The 17,529-nt window shown below is 41.4% G+C and overlaps 2 protein-coding genes across 4 annotated transcripts in view; one reads left to right on the top strand and one right to left on the bottom strand.

Moving 5' to 3' along the window:
• Positions 1-7,655, bottom strand: part of LOC115143065 (carboxy-terminal domain RNA polymerase II polypeptide A small phosphatase 2-like) — a 34,031-nt gene extending 26,376 nt beyond the window's left edge. Inside the window, exon 1 of the mRNA XM_029683080.2 lies at positions 7,055-7,655. Within this exon, the coding sequence (XP_029538940.1) occupies positions 7,055-7,115 (61 nt within the window). The 5' untranslated portion in view covers positions 7,116-7,655. The remainder of the gene's footprint in view (positions 1-7,054) is intronic.
• A 5,426-nt stretch (positions 7,656-13,081) lies between these two features.
• LOC115143064 (HIG1 domain family member 1A, mitochondrial-like) lies at positions 13,082-16,114 on the top strand. 3 transcript variants are annotated; one of them, XM_029683076.2, is made up of 4 exons: positions 13,082-13,217; positions 15,047-15,155; positions 15,337-15,471; positions 15,646-16,114. In XM_029683076.2, the coding sequence occupies exons 1-4, from the start codon at positions 13,140-13,142 to the stop codon at positions 15,708-15,710; spliced, it is 387 nt and encodes a 128-aa protein (XP_029538936.1). In that variant the 5' UTR covers positions 13,082-13,139; the 3' UTR covers positions 15,711-16,114. The 3 variants fall into 3 exon arrangements, with proteins under 3 accessions (XP_029538936.1, XP_029538939.1, XP_029538938.1); XM_029683079.2 differs by having other exon boundaries at positions 13,129-13,217; positions 15,063-15,155; XM_029683078.2 differs by having other exon boundaries at positions 13,130-13,217; positions 15,060-15,155.
• Positions 16,115-17,529: the final 1,415 nt, after the last annotated feature.

Raw genomic sequence — 17,529 nt, 5'->3', positions numbered from 1 at the left:
TCCAATGAAAAAAAATACTAAGTAACAAAATGTGATATTTCATGTAAAAGTGAATTACAACCAACTACAGAGATTGATGGGGAGGGGAGTGGGAGACGAGGACTCATGTACCCTGCTTCCATCATCCACTTGACTTCAGTCACCCAAGACTGTAGCGGAAGGAAAATGCAGCTATGGCTTCCTTATCAGGCCTCTCACACTGAGCAGACAGGGGTCCTGGGATGGACAGCTCACACAGCTTCCCCACACATGGCGCTGGATCAAGGATGACCTCGTTGAAGAGGAGGTTCAGGAGCCGTCTATGTAGCTTGTAACGTTTTTGAAAAGGAATTGTTGTGATGGTTGTTTAACAGTCTGATGGCCTTGAGATAGAAGCGGCTTTTCACTCTCTCGGTCCCTGCTTTGATGCACCTGTAATAACCTCGCCTTCCGGATGATAGAGGGGTGAACAGGCCGTAGCTCAGGTGGTTGTACTTGATATTTTTGTCCTTCCTGTGACGTCGGGTGCTGTTGGTGTCCTGGAGGGCAGGTAGTATGCCCTTGTTGATGCGTTGTGCAGACCGCACCACCCTCTGGTGAGCCTTGCAGTTGAGGGCGGTGCAGTTGCCGTACGAGGCTGTGATACAGCCCGACAGGATGCTCTCAATTGTGCATTTGTAAAAGTGTGTGAGGGCTTTCGGGGACAACCCACATCTCTTCAGCCCCCTGAGCTTGAAGAGGCCTTCTTCACCACACTGAGTGGGTGTATCATTTCAGTTTGTCCGTGATGTGTATGCCGGGGAACTTAACTTTCCACCTTCTCCACTGCTGTCCCGTCGATGTGGATAGGGGGGTGCTCATCTCCTTTGTTTTGCTGACGTTGCGTGAAAGGTTATTTACCTGACACCACACTCCCAGAGCACTCACCTCTTCCCTGTAGGCTGTCTCGTCATTGTTGGTAATCAAGCCTAATACTGTTGTGTCATCTGCAAACTTTATGATTGAGTTGGAGGCGTGCATAACCACGCAGTCATGGGTGAACAGAGAGTACAGGAGAGGGCTGAGCACATACCCTTGTGGGGTCCTACCTTCACCACCTGGGGGGCTGCCCGTAAGGAAGTCCAGGACCCAATTGCACAGGGCAGGGTTCAGACCCAGTGCCTCGAGCTTAATGATGAGCTTGGAGGGTACTATGGTGTTGAATGCTAAGCTATAGTCAATGAACAGCATTCTTACATAGGTATTCCTCTTGTCCAGATGGGATAGCGCAGTGTACAGTGTGATGGTGATTGCATCGTCAGTGGACCTATTGGGGCAGCAAGCAAATTGGAGTGGGTCTAGGTTATCAGGTAGGGTTGAGGTGATATGATCCTTGACTAGTCTCAAAGACGTTCATGATGACAATGCAATGGGGCAATAGTCATTTAGTTCAGTTACCTTTGCATTATTGGGTACAGGAACACTGGTGGCCATCTTGAAGAATGTGGGGACAGCAGACTGGGATAGGGAGAGATTGAATATGTCCATAAACACACCAGCCAGCTGGTCTGCGCATGCTCTGAGGACGTGGCTTGGGATGCCGTCTGTGCCGACAGCCTTGCGAGGGTTAACACGTTTAAATGTCTCACTCACGTCGGCCACGGAGGAGGAAAGCCCACAGTCCTTGGTAGCTGGCCGGGTCAGTGGCACTGTGTGATCTTCAAAGCGGGCAAAAAAAAAAAAAAGTATTTAGCTTGTCCGTGACATAGCTGTTGTTTTTTTGTAGTCTGTGATTGTCTACACATTCTGCTTGAGCTAGCTAGCATAGGCGCACATGTAATGACGGTTAAGGCGGTACATATTCAAGACGCTACTATTGGTGTATATAATCCTCAGCTTTATGCGATGTTACATAAAGCATGAAGTAAATCCTTGGTAGTGCCTGCCTCCTGAATCCAAGTGTTTGACACGGGAGGGGACCAGTAACTTTATGATCAAACTTTATCAATGTATCAGCTACAGTCATTTTCCATACTTGAGTCATCCTACTTTGAACTGGTTTCATTCCAAATGTCATCCAACTTGCTCAGGACCTTTAATCTGTAAGTGATGTGGACACTGGGGAACTTGAAGCTCCCGACCCGCTTCATTACAGCCCAAAAGATGTGGATTGGATGTACTCGCCCCTGTTAGATGTAGTCCACGATCATCTTATTTTCAATACTGACCGTGAGGGAGAGGTTGTTGTCCAGGTACCACACTGCTAGGTCTCTGACGACCTCAATGTCGATCAGTCCTACCACCGTTGTGTCGTCAGCAAGCTTGATGGTGGTGGAGTCGTGTGAGGCCACACATTCATGGTTGAACAGGGAGTACAAGAGGGGACTACGTACACACCCTAAAGGGCCCGTATTGATGAGGAGCGTGGCAGAGGTGTTATTCTCTCACCGCCTGGGGGTGGCCAGTCAGAATGTACAGGATCCAGTTAAGGGAGGCGTTCAGTCCCAGGGTCCTGAGCGGACTATGGTTTTGATTGTTGAGCTGTAGTCAATGAACAGCATTCTTACATAGGTATTCCTTTTGTCCAGGTGGGTGAGGGCAGTGTGGAGTGCAATAGAGAACATGTCATCTGTGGTTCTGTTGGGGTAGTATGTGGGGAATTCCGACCAGAGATAAACGTGAGTAAATGGAATGCAATTCCCTTTTTATGCACTTTTTACTCTCTATGCATATTCTGACCTTGAACTTGACCATGACAATAGCATGCTATTCATCCGCTATTTATTTGGGGTGGAGTTTGAACAAATTAAAGTGTTGCGGAGGTGTGTCTACAGATATTCCATATTCTGACCTTGACTTAGTTACCTAATAATTACACCCCTTTTACATGAGGAAACCATGAATAAGGTCTAGAGAAGATCTGTTTGATTAACAGAATTGTAAATAGAAATCACACTTGTTTTAGATCTATTTTATTGTATAATTGCTGGAGACAAATGTGAAACCAGTCATAATGGCAGCAAACTGTAGTATATCACCTTTCCCCAAGTTTATGAAATGCTGTCTCATTATGCAGAATTTAAATGTGTACTTGCAGGGATGGGCACTCTCGAATGTCTTAATTATAGGCTTCCCCGACTTTTCGGTTTCCTATTTCAATCATGTTAAATATTAGCCACTATCATTGTCGACCGCCAGTGGGCCTAATAAACTCATTCAAATGCAAATTTACTGTTAGTTCCCTTCAGGTGGTATAACCTACATTAACATTCAATTTACCTTCATTTGCTTCCTCTGTAAACGCCGTCACGGCCGTGAGGTTGGTGCTTAGGGTCAGTAGTAACAGTTGATAATATAAGACATGTATGCTAATTAAACGGATACGGAGCGGAGCACAGACCAAGACGTAACCGTTTGAAAGCGACGCATAACACGATAATTGGCCGTGTCATCACACAATTCCATGATTAATGCAAGCAATAGATGAGGTTATAGCCTATTATAATTATATTTACACTAATCATACATTACCATGGGTTGAAGAACTGAATGTGGCAATTTTCTGAACGAAACCACTTTATTTTGTGCATAAAGGCTCTCCAACCTGTTCATGACTCATAAATACTTCCAAAAACGAAATAATCTATAAAATCAGAATATTTTTTTGATCAACCAATTGGTGCTGAAACAGACGAATATGCAGATATTTCGATAGATTTCTTTCTTATTTCCCCCCACGGAAGGCCTTTAGCTCATCTGGAAGGTCGCTGGGCAGCTCACTGCTGGGTTTCCCTTTGTAATCTGTAATAGTTTACAAGTCCTGCCACATCTGTCGAGTGATGTAATTGTCATTATTACAAATAAAAAATAAAAAATTGGCCGATTAATCGGTATCAGCTTTTTTGGTCCTCCAATAAATCAGCATCTAGTTGAAAAATCATAATCGGCCTACCTCTAGCCTACATTGCTGAAAAACAATAAACTGCTTCCTGTTTGCCTGTCAGACATGATGTAGGCCTACCTGTGCAGGACAACAAAGGACAGTTGACGTGCAATAAATAACACCTACCCACCGCAGCTCAAGTCAATCTGAAAAACAAATATGGAGTCTCCCATCTGGGCTCCCGAGTGGCGCAGCGGTCTTAAGCACTGCATCTCAGAGCTAGAGGCGTCACTACAGACCCTTGTTTCATTCCAGGCTGTATCACAACCCAGCAGTGATTGGGAGTCCCATAGTCCCATCCGGGTTCTAGTTTGGCCGGGGTTAATCCTGATCAGAGAATGAGCATAAACAACACATAGTGCCTTCATATGAGCTGCAACATCCTATTACCATAAGCGACTCGTTTCAGGAAACTTAGCGTATGTCACGTGTCACTACTTTACAGGAGAGCCATTTGAACGCAAACATTTTTTAAATCAAAATGCATTTTTTGGCAGAAATGGCTTCTGCAACATGTGAAGGTTTGTGTGCCTTAATACTAAACTTGCATCCCATCTGTAAATATGAATACAATTGTTAAATTACGAACCTAGTTGGTTTAGCCAAAGGAAAAGTCTGCATCCTTCCCGCTAGCCATGATTGACTGAGATAATGAGTGGGCTGAACATGCCGAGATGAGTTTGGATTGGTCTGTCATGTAGCACGCTTCTTGTCTATAAAATGAGCTGGTCAGTATGTGTAGGTAATCATTTCAAACGTGGCTTTTATGAAAGATATCACATACTAGAACTACATAAGTGTTGCTCTCCACTTTCTGGAGGACTGGGTTTTGAAATCAGTGGCACTAGAATATGATAGCTAAGGAGATGGAAAAAATTATAGTAAATATGCAGACACAGTAGAAAAGAGAACACACCGAAGGCTGTTGTATAAAACACCAGTCTCTGTATTACATCTTCAAACTAAGGGCAACCATGTCATCCGTGACAGAGGGAGAAGCGTCAACCCATGTATTTGGGTAAGACAGTCTAGCTAGCTACATTTTCACATGACACATTTCTAATTTTGTCAGAAAGTTGTTTTAATTTCAAGTTAAAGTGCACTGTTAGTAGCTAGCTAATGTTAGCTGGTTGGCTCACAAGCTATTGTTACGTGTATGTTATATTACTCATATCGCAGAGTCACTTCCAGTGTTGTTATAGCCTAAAGTTAGCTAGCTAACATTGAACCTGGTTGGTTAGCTACCTGGAGGGTAGTAATGTTATAAATTGTGATTATGGTTAATTGTTTAGCTAGCTAGATGTCTAAACAAAAGACTTAACTACTATGCAAGTAACCATATCAATAGAATTTCATTATGTCACTGCAACAACTGTCGATAGGCGGAGCTGGTAAATTCGCTCTGGCTATCCACTCTGATTTCAGAGCACTCTCGTCTGGGTGTGCCAGAGCGCAGAATAACTTTTCAAACACACAGAATATGGCCGGTGTCAGGAAACGTTGGCAAAAAAGCGTAATTAAAATTGTTGCCAGCAGCACAGTTGCAGTAACCAACACACTGGATAAGATTTTAAAAACAGCCCAACTAGCTCTGCTAGGGCAAGTAAAATGGTTAGTGAACTGTTCTCTCATTTGTGTCTGGAAGTAGCTAGCAAGCTAGCCAATGTTAGCTTGGGTGCTTGACAGCTGTTAAGTGAGAATGCTCAGATCAATCCTACTCCTCGACCAGAGCGTCCAGTATGCGCCCTGAACGCTCCTAGAGCGAAACGCTCTGAATTTACAAACAGACAATCTGACAACGCTGAGTTTACTTATGACCAGAGCGCACTCTGGCACTCCAGATTAAATTTACAAACACACCCATAGCATAAACCAGCCTTTAGTCTTGAAATCTTTGGTTGTTCAGTACATGGCCTCACGTGAATCCTTGAAGAGATGGGTGGGATTAGGCTTTAGAGGGTGTGAACAATGCTGAATGGGACCAAGAAGAGTTCTCCAGTAGGTAGGTGTATCAAAACATTCAAAGGCCATTTTCTCAAAAGTGAGGTTACAAATTCATCAACTTTCAAAGCAGAATTCATTATCCATTGTTCCTCAACTGTAGTGTATGATATACCGTTTTCTAGCTCCATGTCTACTCTACTCAATATTTAAAAAACTATTTCAAATGTTGCTACATAAGACCGAATCAAGCCTGTTGGTCACATTTTTACATGTGGGTAGGGTACTGGTTAGGGGTGACATCTGAAACGTGCACAAACATGCTCAACATACATACATTGTAACCATCTTTGTCGCCTGTGGCATTAACCATATCTTATGTTGACTTTCTGTAATGCTTAGGTATTTAAGTATAATTAAGTAGACAATTTTACCAATGTTTTTCTGTTTTATTAAAAAAGCATCTACTTTGACAGATATAATTGGATTACAGACCATAGGTTTAAAGTAGCTACATCCGACAACAAATGAATGTATACAAGCCGATATGACAAATTGCAAACAAAAGAGTTCTGTTACTGTCTGGAAAAATAGGCTGACCAGGCATACTCCAGACAAATAGTAACTTCTAAACTTTCACCACTTGTCTCAATTGAAAAGCCGTGAAACAATGTCAAACGTAATTGAAAGTACTAAAAAATAAATGTATATAGTTCTTTACTACGTGGCTCACAATATAGGCTACAGTCGATTGTTTTTCCAACAACGTAGTTCGCTAGTTATTTTGCTGTTAAAATAACTTTATCCAGAGGTTCCCTATACCTGACTGACGCTATCGTCTGCGAGATGGTCGTTTAGCTACCCGTAACGAACTAACGAGTTACGTTCTACTATTTGACTCGCATGCTGAATGTAAAATGGACACCCACACAGTCGCAAATCTGATTCAGTACAACTAGCATTTGGAATATCTTTGTCGTACATGTAATGTCAAACACATTTACCAATAACTTGTTCACATGACAAAACTCACTCAAACCTGAAATTCATTAATTAGACGGGCGCAAGCCAATGATTGGCGTGTAGTTATTAGCATGCTAGCAGCGCCTACCAGTTAGCTCGCGCGACAGTTGGCTGGCTTCTTCCGCTTCAACAAACAATTTTATACATTGCGAAAGTGATCTCACTGAGCGGATAAACACGAGGACTTACCTGTTTTGAACGGCAGTTGACTATCTTCTTTCTGCACTTGAGTGATAATAGAACTTTCCATCTAACAAATGCACAGCCCCTCAAAGTCCAATCCGTTACCCCAATTTGCAGGTACTTTCAACATTCAGCTAGCTGGTTAGCAATCACGTTTACCAACCCGTTGCGTTTGGTATCCGAAAATATTCCAATAAAAACAGCTTCTTGGTTTTTCTCGTATCAATTATAGCTTCCGCTATCTTTCCTAGTTCAAGCTAGGCAGTGTGCTTCATGCGTTCAACATGAAGTGTATAAGTGTAACGCTGCGGTCCCCTCTGATAGCTAGCTAACACTAGGAAAGACCTCGCTAATACTCCAACATGGAGAATCCAGGCGAAAAAAGCAAAACAACCGAGGAAATGGGGCAGGGTGCGGTTTCAAGTTCCCCTTAATACTGATAAACAACCTTGAGTGATCATAATCCACTATACGAAAACTGAAAATATGTTGGTCAAATAATTCCTTATCTTGGTCCAAATGAACAATGTGTATATGTCTGATTAATAAATTATTGTTTTAGTATATTGGATGACGCTTTGTTTTTGCTCTTCTGAGGATTTTGGGGGCGCCTTGAAACCGCTCATCGTCGCGGATTGGATCACGTAGAAGTGGGAGTACCACAGGCATTCTTCTCAACTCGCTTCAGAGTTCGTTCTGAGCGCATTCCTGTGTTCACTAGTTGTCGCAGGGTATATGGCCAGGTTTTATGGTCCAGGCTAGAAGGGATCCATCTTTTGTCAAATTAACATCAGGTTGGACTTTTCGTAGAATGTTACGCAGTAGGTTAGGATAATTAGGTTAAGGTTAGGAACGGGGGGGGGGGGGGGAGGGGGACTTTTGAAGTGACCATGTTTGGTTGCGTTCCCTGCTCAGATGTTGCATGCATCAACCAATGGTTGCGTGCTGTGTCATCGATTGACAGATTACTATAACATATCATTTGGTTAGCTTGATACAGGCCTACCTATCCAGACGTTGTACAATCTGACAGGCATCAGTCAGCAACGCCTCATGCGCCCATTATCGATATAGCATATGGCTCACGGACAATTTGTTTAATATCCGTAGACTATGCTTATTTAGACGAGTTTGACATTTAATATACATTTAATAAATTGCATATTTCAATGCTGAATACTATTCTAAATGCTATTTATATATACATTAAGTAGTAGACCTATGTGGTTGAAGCCTATGCAAAGGCCTATTGCCAAAAATGATCATCTATCTGCGGCAATTGAGGACCAAATAAATTACTGCCATGTGAAATATTTGAACTGAAGAATATAAAGTCTGCATACTGTTATGTTTTGACCTTGTGGCAGCACTAATCGTTTGATTTACAATCCACATTTTATAATTTCATCATAGGCTAAAATTAGCCTAGCTCAACCCGTTTAGAACGGCATTTATAGGACCGTTTTCATCACCTAGTTATTTGGTTTTTGATTGATATTCTATGTCAGGGTTTCCCCCAAAAACGCTTTCAATCGTTTTTTGGGGACATAAAAGACCATGAAATTAACAGGAAATCAGCTCAAGGTAATTTTAATTTAGGAAATATGTTCCAAGTATTCCCATGTATAAATAGAGAGGCTTATGTGATCGTATCCCAATGTAATCAAGTTTTGAAATTCTGTTTTTGTCTGTGAGGTTTTTTGTGGTTAATTTACATGTTCTGGACAACCGACCATCTGCTCAATAGAAAATTGGCCCATGGCTGAATGAAATTGGGACCCCTGTTCTATATTGTCATACAGAGTATGATTGTAAACTGCTTATAAACATTATTAGGTACATACTTGTCTGATTAACCTACATATCCTCTTAATCATGCATGTAATAACACATCAAAGTCAATTCTAAGATTTTTCTCTCCATTATGCAGAGAGAGAGTTTGATTGTTGTTTGGAGATATAGAATATCTGCAACACCGTCTGCATAACAATGCAATACCAGGCAGAAATGTAATTAATCTACATTGATGGTATGTTTGTATAAGGGTTCGTTTTTAAGACATGATGACATATACAAATCGAAAGTTTTCAACACAGCTGGAAAATAAATGAATTTACTGAAAACAGAATATAACAGGTGAACATGCATAAGTTCTAACAAACACCAAGCAAAGAACACAGGATGTGTTTTGATAAGAGCAAAGCTCATTAAAAACAGCAGTGTGACTAGGCTGCAGATTGGATAAATGATTTATATTAATTTCATTGTGATATACATTTAAAAAAAAATGCATTGCAGCCAATGATGAATAGGCTTATTACATTTACATTTAAGTCATTTAGCAGACGCTCTTATCCAGAGCGACTTACAAATTGGTGCGTTCACCTTATGACATCACAATGATATCTGTTTTCTATATGTTGATTCTAATGTTTTATCATGGCCTCTGAGGACTAATGTCATTGAGTAAACCTTCACATGTAAAATTGAATTTGGAAGTTTACATACACTTAGGTTGGAGTCATTAAAACTCAATCTTCAACCATTCCACAAATTTCTTGATAACAAACTAGTTTTAGCATGACAAGTAATTTTTCTGTATCACAATTCCAGTGGGTCAGAAGTTTACATACACTAAATTTACTGTGCCTTTAAACAGCTCTGAAAATTCCAGAAAATTATATCATGGCTTTAGAAGCTTCTGATAGGCTAATTGACCTAATTTGAGTCAATTGGAGGTGTACCTGTGGATGCATTTCAAGGCCTACCTTCAAACTCAGTGCCTCTTTGCTTGACATCATGGGAAAATCAAAAGAAATCAGCCAAGACCTCAGGAAAAAATTTTAGACCTCCACAAGTCTGGTTCATCCTTAGGAGCAATTTCCAAACGCCTGAAGGTACCATGTTCATCTGTACAAACAATAGTACGCAAGTATAAACACCATGGGACCACACAGCAGTCATACCGCTCAGGATGGAGACGCATTCTGTCTCCTAGAGATGAACGGACTTTGGTGCAAAAAGCGCTAAATCAATCCCAGAACAACAGCTAAGGACCTTGTGAAGATGCTGGAGGAAACAGGTCCAAAAGTATCTATATCCACAGTAAAACGAGTCCTATATCGACATAACCTGAAAGGCCGCTCAGCAAGGAAGACACCACTGCTCCAAGACTGCCATAAAGAAGCCAGACTACGGTTTGCAACTGCACATGGGGACAAAGATCATACTTTTAGGAGAAATGTCCTCTGGTCTGATGAAACAAAAATAGAACTGTATGGCCATAATGACCATCGTTATGTTTGGAGGAAAAAGGGGGACGCTGCAAGCCGAAGAACACCATCCCAACCGTGAACCGATTGGCAGCATCATGTTGTGGGGTGCTTTGCTGCAGGAGGGACTGGTGCACTTCACAAAATATATGGCATCATGAGGCATGAGGAGAGTTATGTGGATATATTGACGCAACATCTCAAGACATCAGTCAGGAAGTTAAAGCTTGGTCGCAAATGGGTCTTCTAAATGGACAATGAACCCAAGCATAATTCCAAAGTTGTGGCAAAATGGCTTAAGGACAACAATCTCAAGGTATTGGAGTGGCCAACACAAAGACCTGACCTCAATTCTATAGACAATTTGTGGGCAGAACTGAAAAAGCGTTTGCGAGCATGACTTAGTTACATCAGCTCTGTCAGGAGGAATGGGCCAAAATTCACCCAACTTATTGTGGGAAGCTTGTGGAAGGCTACCCAAAATGTTTTACTCAAGTTAAACAATTTAAAGGCAATGCTACTAAACACAAATTGAGTGTATGTAAACTTATGACCAAATGGGAATATGATTAAAGAAAGAAAAGCTTAAATAAATCATTCTGACATTTCACATTCTTAAAATAAAGTGGTAATCTTAACTGACCTAAGACAGTGAATTTTTACTAAGATTAAATAAATGTCAGGAAATGCGAAGAACTGAGTTTAAATGTATTTGGCTAAGGTGCATGTAAACTTCTGATTTCAACTGTAATCTCTCACTCTCTGACAACATACTCCAACAACCTGTCCCAGATATGCCTGAGCAATACAGTGTGCGCTGCATTGTGCGAGGTCTGGCACTATATACAGTAAACCAATACATTGGCCTATAGGGGAAGAGAGAGCACACATGTGCAGGCAGCAGAACAGTGAAGTAACAGGGAAATAGAAGGGTGTGATACTGGATACCTATTGGTTGAATGTGAGGAATTTATGGAAAACCTATACAGAGGTCACGTGATCCTCAGTGTCTGGCAGGAACGAGGGGGCTGAAGAGAGGGAGACAGGATAAGTAGAGAACACCAGAACTCACAAGGGTGGGGGAAGCAGACACGCATAGCGACGTTAACTAAAACAGTGGTGTAATAGTCCCTTTTGATTAATACCCCTGGTTACAAATATATTTATATCTCAACTACATCATAGACCACAAGCTGAACTCATGAAGTAAAGACACCTCCTGTACCATGTGATTTGCAGGAAGACTGCTCCCCCTCCTTGCCATCCTGCCCTGAGGTGGCCTCTGCTGTAGAGCCCTGGTTCCAGGAAAAGGGGCCTAGAATGCAAACTGTGATGCCTGGGCAGAGTGGAACAGGAGGATAGAGAGAAAGTGGGAATAAGAGAACTACAGAACGAGAGAGACAGCCCGGAGAGAGGCGTAGTAAAAAGAGGTGATAAAACAACAGAAGCAAACAAAAATGCCCAAATCGAGAGATTGAGGGAGACAGAAGTTGTACAACTAAATGTATTCAACTGAAATGTGTATTTTGCATTTAACCCTCTGAATCAGAGAGGTGGGGGAGAGAAGGAAAGAAAATGCGAGAAAAACCTCCCATTTTTACATAAATCCTAAAGCAATCTCAATGTCCAGCAGTGCAGACTGCGCACTTTGGGAAAATAAGGGATTTCACAGAGAACTCCTTTGTAGAGTAACACCAGTTGGCCTACCTGTAAAATGGAATAGATGTTTGAGTAAGAATACATTTTTTAAAAATTAATGTAGAAATGATGTATGTGCAGAGACTTTCATTATTTATAAGGATGTCATCATAACAGACAGAATGGAATAACTTGGGAGTGCAATAAATGTAACTGCAACAACAGCAAATAAGCAATAAAATCTAAATAAAAAACTGTGGCAAGTATTATAAATAACTGTCGAGGCAAATATCCTCTCTGGTTGACAAGACACTTGTTTTACCTCGCGGGCACCCCCGTGTGTATTCAGACGGTAAGCATCGCCAGAGATTAGGGCCTCACTCCCTCCTATCCGAGATAACTACTTCAGCCCTCATCCAACACCCGTTCTGCCAGTCACATTCTGTTAACGGTCTGTAGCTTGCGACTGGAACGAGCTACAAAAAACAGTCAAACTACAGTTTTATCTCAATTTCTTAATTCAAAGACTAAATTATGGACACTCACGACAGTTGTGGCTGCTTCGCGTGATGTATTGTTCTCTCTACCTTCTTGCCTTTTGTGCTGTTGTCTGTGCTCAATGTGTGTGCCATGTTTTGTGCTGCTACCATGTTGTGCTGCTGCTATGTTGTGGTCATGTTGTGTTGCTGCCATGTGATGTTGTTGTCTTTTATATAGCGTTGTGGTTTCTCTCTTATCGTGATATGTTTTGTCCTATATATATATATATATTATCCCAGCACCGGTCCCAGCAGGAGGCCTTTTGCCCGTCATTGTAAATAAGAATTTGTTCATAAATGCTTAGTTACATAAAAGTTAAATACAAATAATAAAAAACAATTGAGTGCGATAGGCATACGGCTACTACATCTTGCTGACCCAGGCATAACTTGCTGACTGATCAATCAGCACCTCTTATTCATTTTAAATAAACAAATTAATAGCTTCCAAAAATCACTGTAACCTACCTACATATCAAATCGTATGTTGAAAAAAATATACAAATATTCGATAATGTTGTCCTTATGCACGTTATTAGGGTGTATTACGGTACACTAACGTTACCGTAGCTTTTCTATCGCCGTAGAAATATTGCGTGATACGGAAACGAGGTCACGGGAAATGGACATCGCTATCTTTGCATGACTTCAGAGGTTGAAACAGAGAGCAAACGCAGCCAAAACAGTGCTTCTTTATCGGGATCTTTCGACAGATCGAATGTAAGTAATTAACCAATAGTTTAAAGCTCACTCGAATGGCCGTGTAATAATTTGTACTCTCACTGTAAATGCTGCTCCATCCTAGCTTTATAGATGATTTTAGGACTGTCATGTTCCTGCTTTGTGTCATGTTGCTAAGTAGCGTTATGTGGCAAAGGGGCATCTGTTATAAGCAATGCATCTGGAATATAAATGTATTATAATTAAATGAGTATCTTTGCAGTGCCTTCGGAAAGTATTCAGACCCCTTGACTTTCCACATTGTTATGTTAGCCTTATTCAAAAAAATTATATAACAAAAAAATCCTAAAATCTACACATAACAACAAAGCGAAAACAGGTTGCTAGAAAATTTTGCAAATGTATTAAAAATAACCTCCCTTTTTACATGTATTCAGTCCCTTTGCTATGAGACTCGAAGTTGAGCTCAGGTGCATCCTGTTTCCATTGATCATCTTTGAAAAATTTCTACAACTTGGAGTCCACCTGTGGTAAATTAAATTGATTGGACATGATTTAGAATGGCACACACCTGTCTATATAAGGGCCCACAGTTGACAGTGCAGGTCAGAGCAAAAACCAAGCCACGAGGTTGAACGAATTGTCGTAGAGCTCCGAGACAGGATTGTGTTGAGGCACAGGGTACGGGAAAGGGTACGAAAACATTTCTGCAGTATTGAAGGTCCCCAAGAACTCAGTGGCCTTCATCATTCTTAAATAGAAGAAGTTTGGAACCACCAAGACTCTTCCTAGAGATGAGCAATCGGGGGAGAAGGGCCTTGGTCAAGCCCGATGGTCACTCTGACAGAGCTCTCTCTAGAGTTCCTCTGTTGATAAACCTTCCAGAAGGACAACCATCTCTGCAGCAGTCAACCATAGTGGCCAGACGGAAGCCACTCTTCAGTAAAAGGCAAATGACAGCCCGCTTGGAGTTTGCCAAAAGGCAGCTAAAGACTCTCAGACCATGAGAAACAAGATTCTCTGGTCTGATGAAACCAAGATTGAACTCTTTGGCCTGAATGCCAAGTGTCACGTCTGGAGGAAGCCTGTCACCATCCCTACGGTGACGCATGGTGGTGGCAGCATCAAGCTGTGGGGATGTTTTTCAGCGGCAGGGACTGGGAGACTTGTCAGGATCGAGGGAAAGATGACCGGAGCAAAGTACAGAGAGATTCTTGATTAAAAACCTGCTCCAGAGCGCTCAGGACCTGACAGGCACAAAGGTTCACCTTCCAACAGGACAACAACCCTAAGCACACAGCCAAGACAATGCAGGAGTGGCTTCGGGACAAGTCCGCTGAATGTTCTTGAGTGGCCTAGCCAGAGCCAGGACTTCAAGCTGATCGAACATCTCTGGATAGACCTTAAAATAGATGTGCAGCGATGCTCCCCACCCAGCCTGACAGAGCTGGAGAAGATCTGCAGAGAAGAATGGGAGAAACTCTCCAAATACAGGTGTACCAAGCTTGTAGCATCATACCCAAGAAGAATCAAGGCTGTAATCACTGCCAAAGGTGCTTCAACAAAGTACTGAGTGAAGGGTCTGAATACCTATGTAAATGTGATATTTCAGTTGTATTATTTGTAAAAACCTGTTTTTGCTTTGTCATTGTGGGGTATTGTGTCTAGATTAAGGAAAACCAAATGTTTGTCAATTTTAGAATAAGGCTGTAACGTAACAAAACGTGGAGGGGTCTGAATACTTTCCGAAGACACTGTACATTATATTTTACCAACAGTAGTGTGTATGACAAGACTATAGTACCTACTGTAATTAGTGAGGGATAGAAGTTGGACTGTGTGTTATTCAAGCCAGTATTCCTTGTCAGCCTCTCCTCCCAGCAGTCACCATGTCCTCCAACCAAGATATGCCAACATATGATGAGAATGAATCTAAATTTATGAGGAAAGCAAAGGAGTCTCCGTTTGTCCCAATAGGTAAGTGAAGAGCATGAATTATGTTGGTGGTTTCACCGCAATGGAACTTTTTCATAGTGCATGTTTGATTGAATCCCAGTCAGTCATGGAATAAATTGTAATCCACTTTTTCAACCCTGGTTCTATGGTTCGATATCATACAACCAGACCATCACTGCATTTCCCATGTGTTTTTTTACAGGCATGGCAGGATGCGCTGCAGTGGTCGCCTTTGGTCTGTGGAGGCTCAAGTCGCGGGGAGACACAAAGATGTCAGTCCACCTCATCCACATGCGTGTTGGAGCTCAAGGCTTTATAGTAGGCGCAATGACATTAGGTAAGTCCTAATCCAATATGTGCTGTATAACAGATACACAGGCCCAACAGCTAATATCTCTTAATCAATTTACAGGAGCAACATGTATCACACAAGACTGTGTTGTGCCCTTATACACGTACCACTACCATAAAATGGAACACTAACATAACTGTAATGTTTGTCTATTTGTAGGGGTGATCTACTCTATGTACAAACAATACCTTGCCCCCACGGACCCAGGTAAAGACAGCAAGTGAGCCTACTAGCCAATCAGCAAGTGACATGACCAGAAAACGCTCCATGCCTGCCATTTCTGCATTCTACCCTTAGAAATAGAAATCATAGAATGGATTATATCTGTCAAAATAACATTCCATTCATGGCAAGTCATTTATTTTGGCGAGGGTGTCATTTAAGCTAAGCAGCCACTTTGAAGAAGGTTAGTACATTTCAGAGGAAGTCGAGTGGCACATTCATTATGTTTCAATCATTACCTCATTGCTAGACACCTGTTGTAAACCACCAGTAAAATGCCACCTTGAAGGTGACCAGCACACCCATAAACTCCTATAGCCGATCCACTCATTCACCATTGTCAGCCTCACCATGTAGTGTTATTGTTATTATATAATAAATAATATTGGTTATTTTCTAAACTCTACTTTGAAATATGGGTTAAGTTTTTATTTAATTAACAGGTACAGAAGTAGGTAAAAGGTTATTTTCAACCACCTATCCGCACACTACTAACTCTTCTAGGGGATGGATTGAAATGTACAGAATGGTTACCTGGAAGAAAATGGGGGAGGGTCATGCTTTTTCAATTTCAGTCAAGGGGAGGGTTTAGTATTTTTTTTTATTAACTCTAGTCCAGGGGAGGGTCATGTAATTTGTAATTGATGAAATTTCAATATTTTTCAGTGTTCTTGAATTTGTTGCTTATTAGGCTATATATCAATGTGTGCCTGGATGCGCAATGTCAAGTGTGCTTATATGCCATTTAGTGTGGTGACAATCATATGATCTATAGCCTATAGGCTACGAAGTGCATACTCGGAGAAGCAAAGAGCAAAGTTACATTTCTAAGAAAGCTGCTGTGATGGTGTAAATACAATTAGGCTGCAATAGATATTCCAACCCTGAGTCCTGGCCTGCTCTTGCTGATCAAAAACTATTTTTGTGTGCTGTGTAGGTAGGTCTACAGTGGCAATTTAGGAGGAGAGTCAAAGGCTTCTTCTGAAAATAATTTATGATTAGGCCTAGTCCAAAAAAAATGCACACATACTAGCCTATGTTCTGTTCAGTTTGAGGAGAGCGCAAAGATGAGGAACAAAGGTCAACTTTGATAGCGTGCTACAACTATAATTGATTTCAGTAAAAACTGTTTCTTGCCCATTATGTATTTATCAGAGTTACTGTCCTCACAATAAGCCAGATTTGAGTAACTTACATTGTGGTGCTGAAACTTGAAGCAACAGCTGCAGTACAGTCAATCGGAAATGGACAGACAGCTCATGGTGCTGTAGGTAGGCAAATTCCAGTAGGTGTAATTCATTCATAGTCTTAATGTTAATTAGACTTAACAATAAGAGAGCTTTGTGTTGGAGCCTATTTACGAAAGAGGTAGGCGTACCTGTTTGACAGACAAAAATAGGCTATCCATAGATTTGTTGGTCTAAGGCACTGCATCTCAGTGCTAGAGGCGTCACTACAGACCCTGGTTCGATTCCAGGCTGTCCCATAGTGCAGTGCACAATTGGCCCAGCGTCGTCCGGGTTAGGCCGTTATTGTAAATAAGAATTTGTTCTTAACTGACTTAAATATTTGTTTAAAAAACCCACCATGCACTCTATAAATAACAGCCCTTCACTGTCACGGAGGTAAGCTAAGTTAAATCCAAGACTCGAATTGAGGGGTAATGAGAGGGTATGCCTACCTTTTATTTAAGAAAATGGCAAAAAGCATGATCTATAACAGCGCTTTGGTCCGTGATGCTTTATGCTGTAAAACACCCGGGAAAGACACGACTCCAATGCATATGCGAATATCATTGCCTCGTGTCTTTGACATTGAAGC

The sequence above is a fragment of the Oncorhynchus nerka genome, linkage group LG15 (assembly GCF_034236695.1).
Source record: "Oncorhynchus nerka isolate Pitt River linkage group LG15, Oner_Uvic_2.0, whole genome shotgun sequence".
Lineage (NCBI taxonomy): Eukaryota > Metazoa > Chordata > Actinopteri > Salmoniformes > Salmonidae > Oncorhynchus > Oncorhynchus nerka.
The sequence above is the reverse complement of the archived record's forward strand: the minus strand, read 5'-3'. Positions and strand labels throughout refer to the sequence as shown.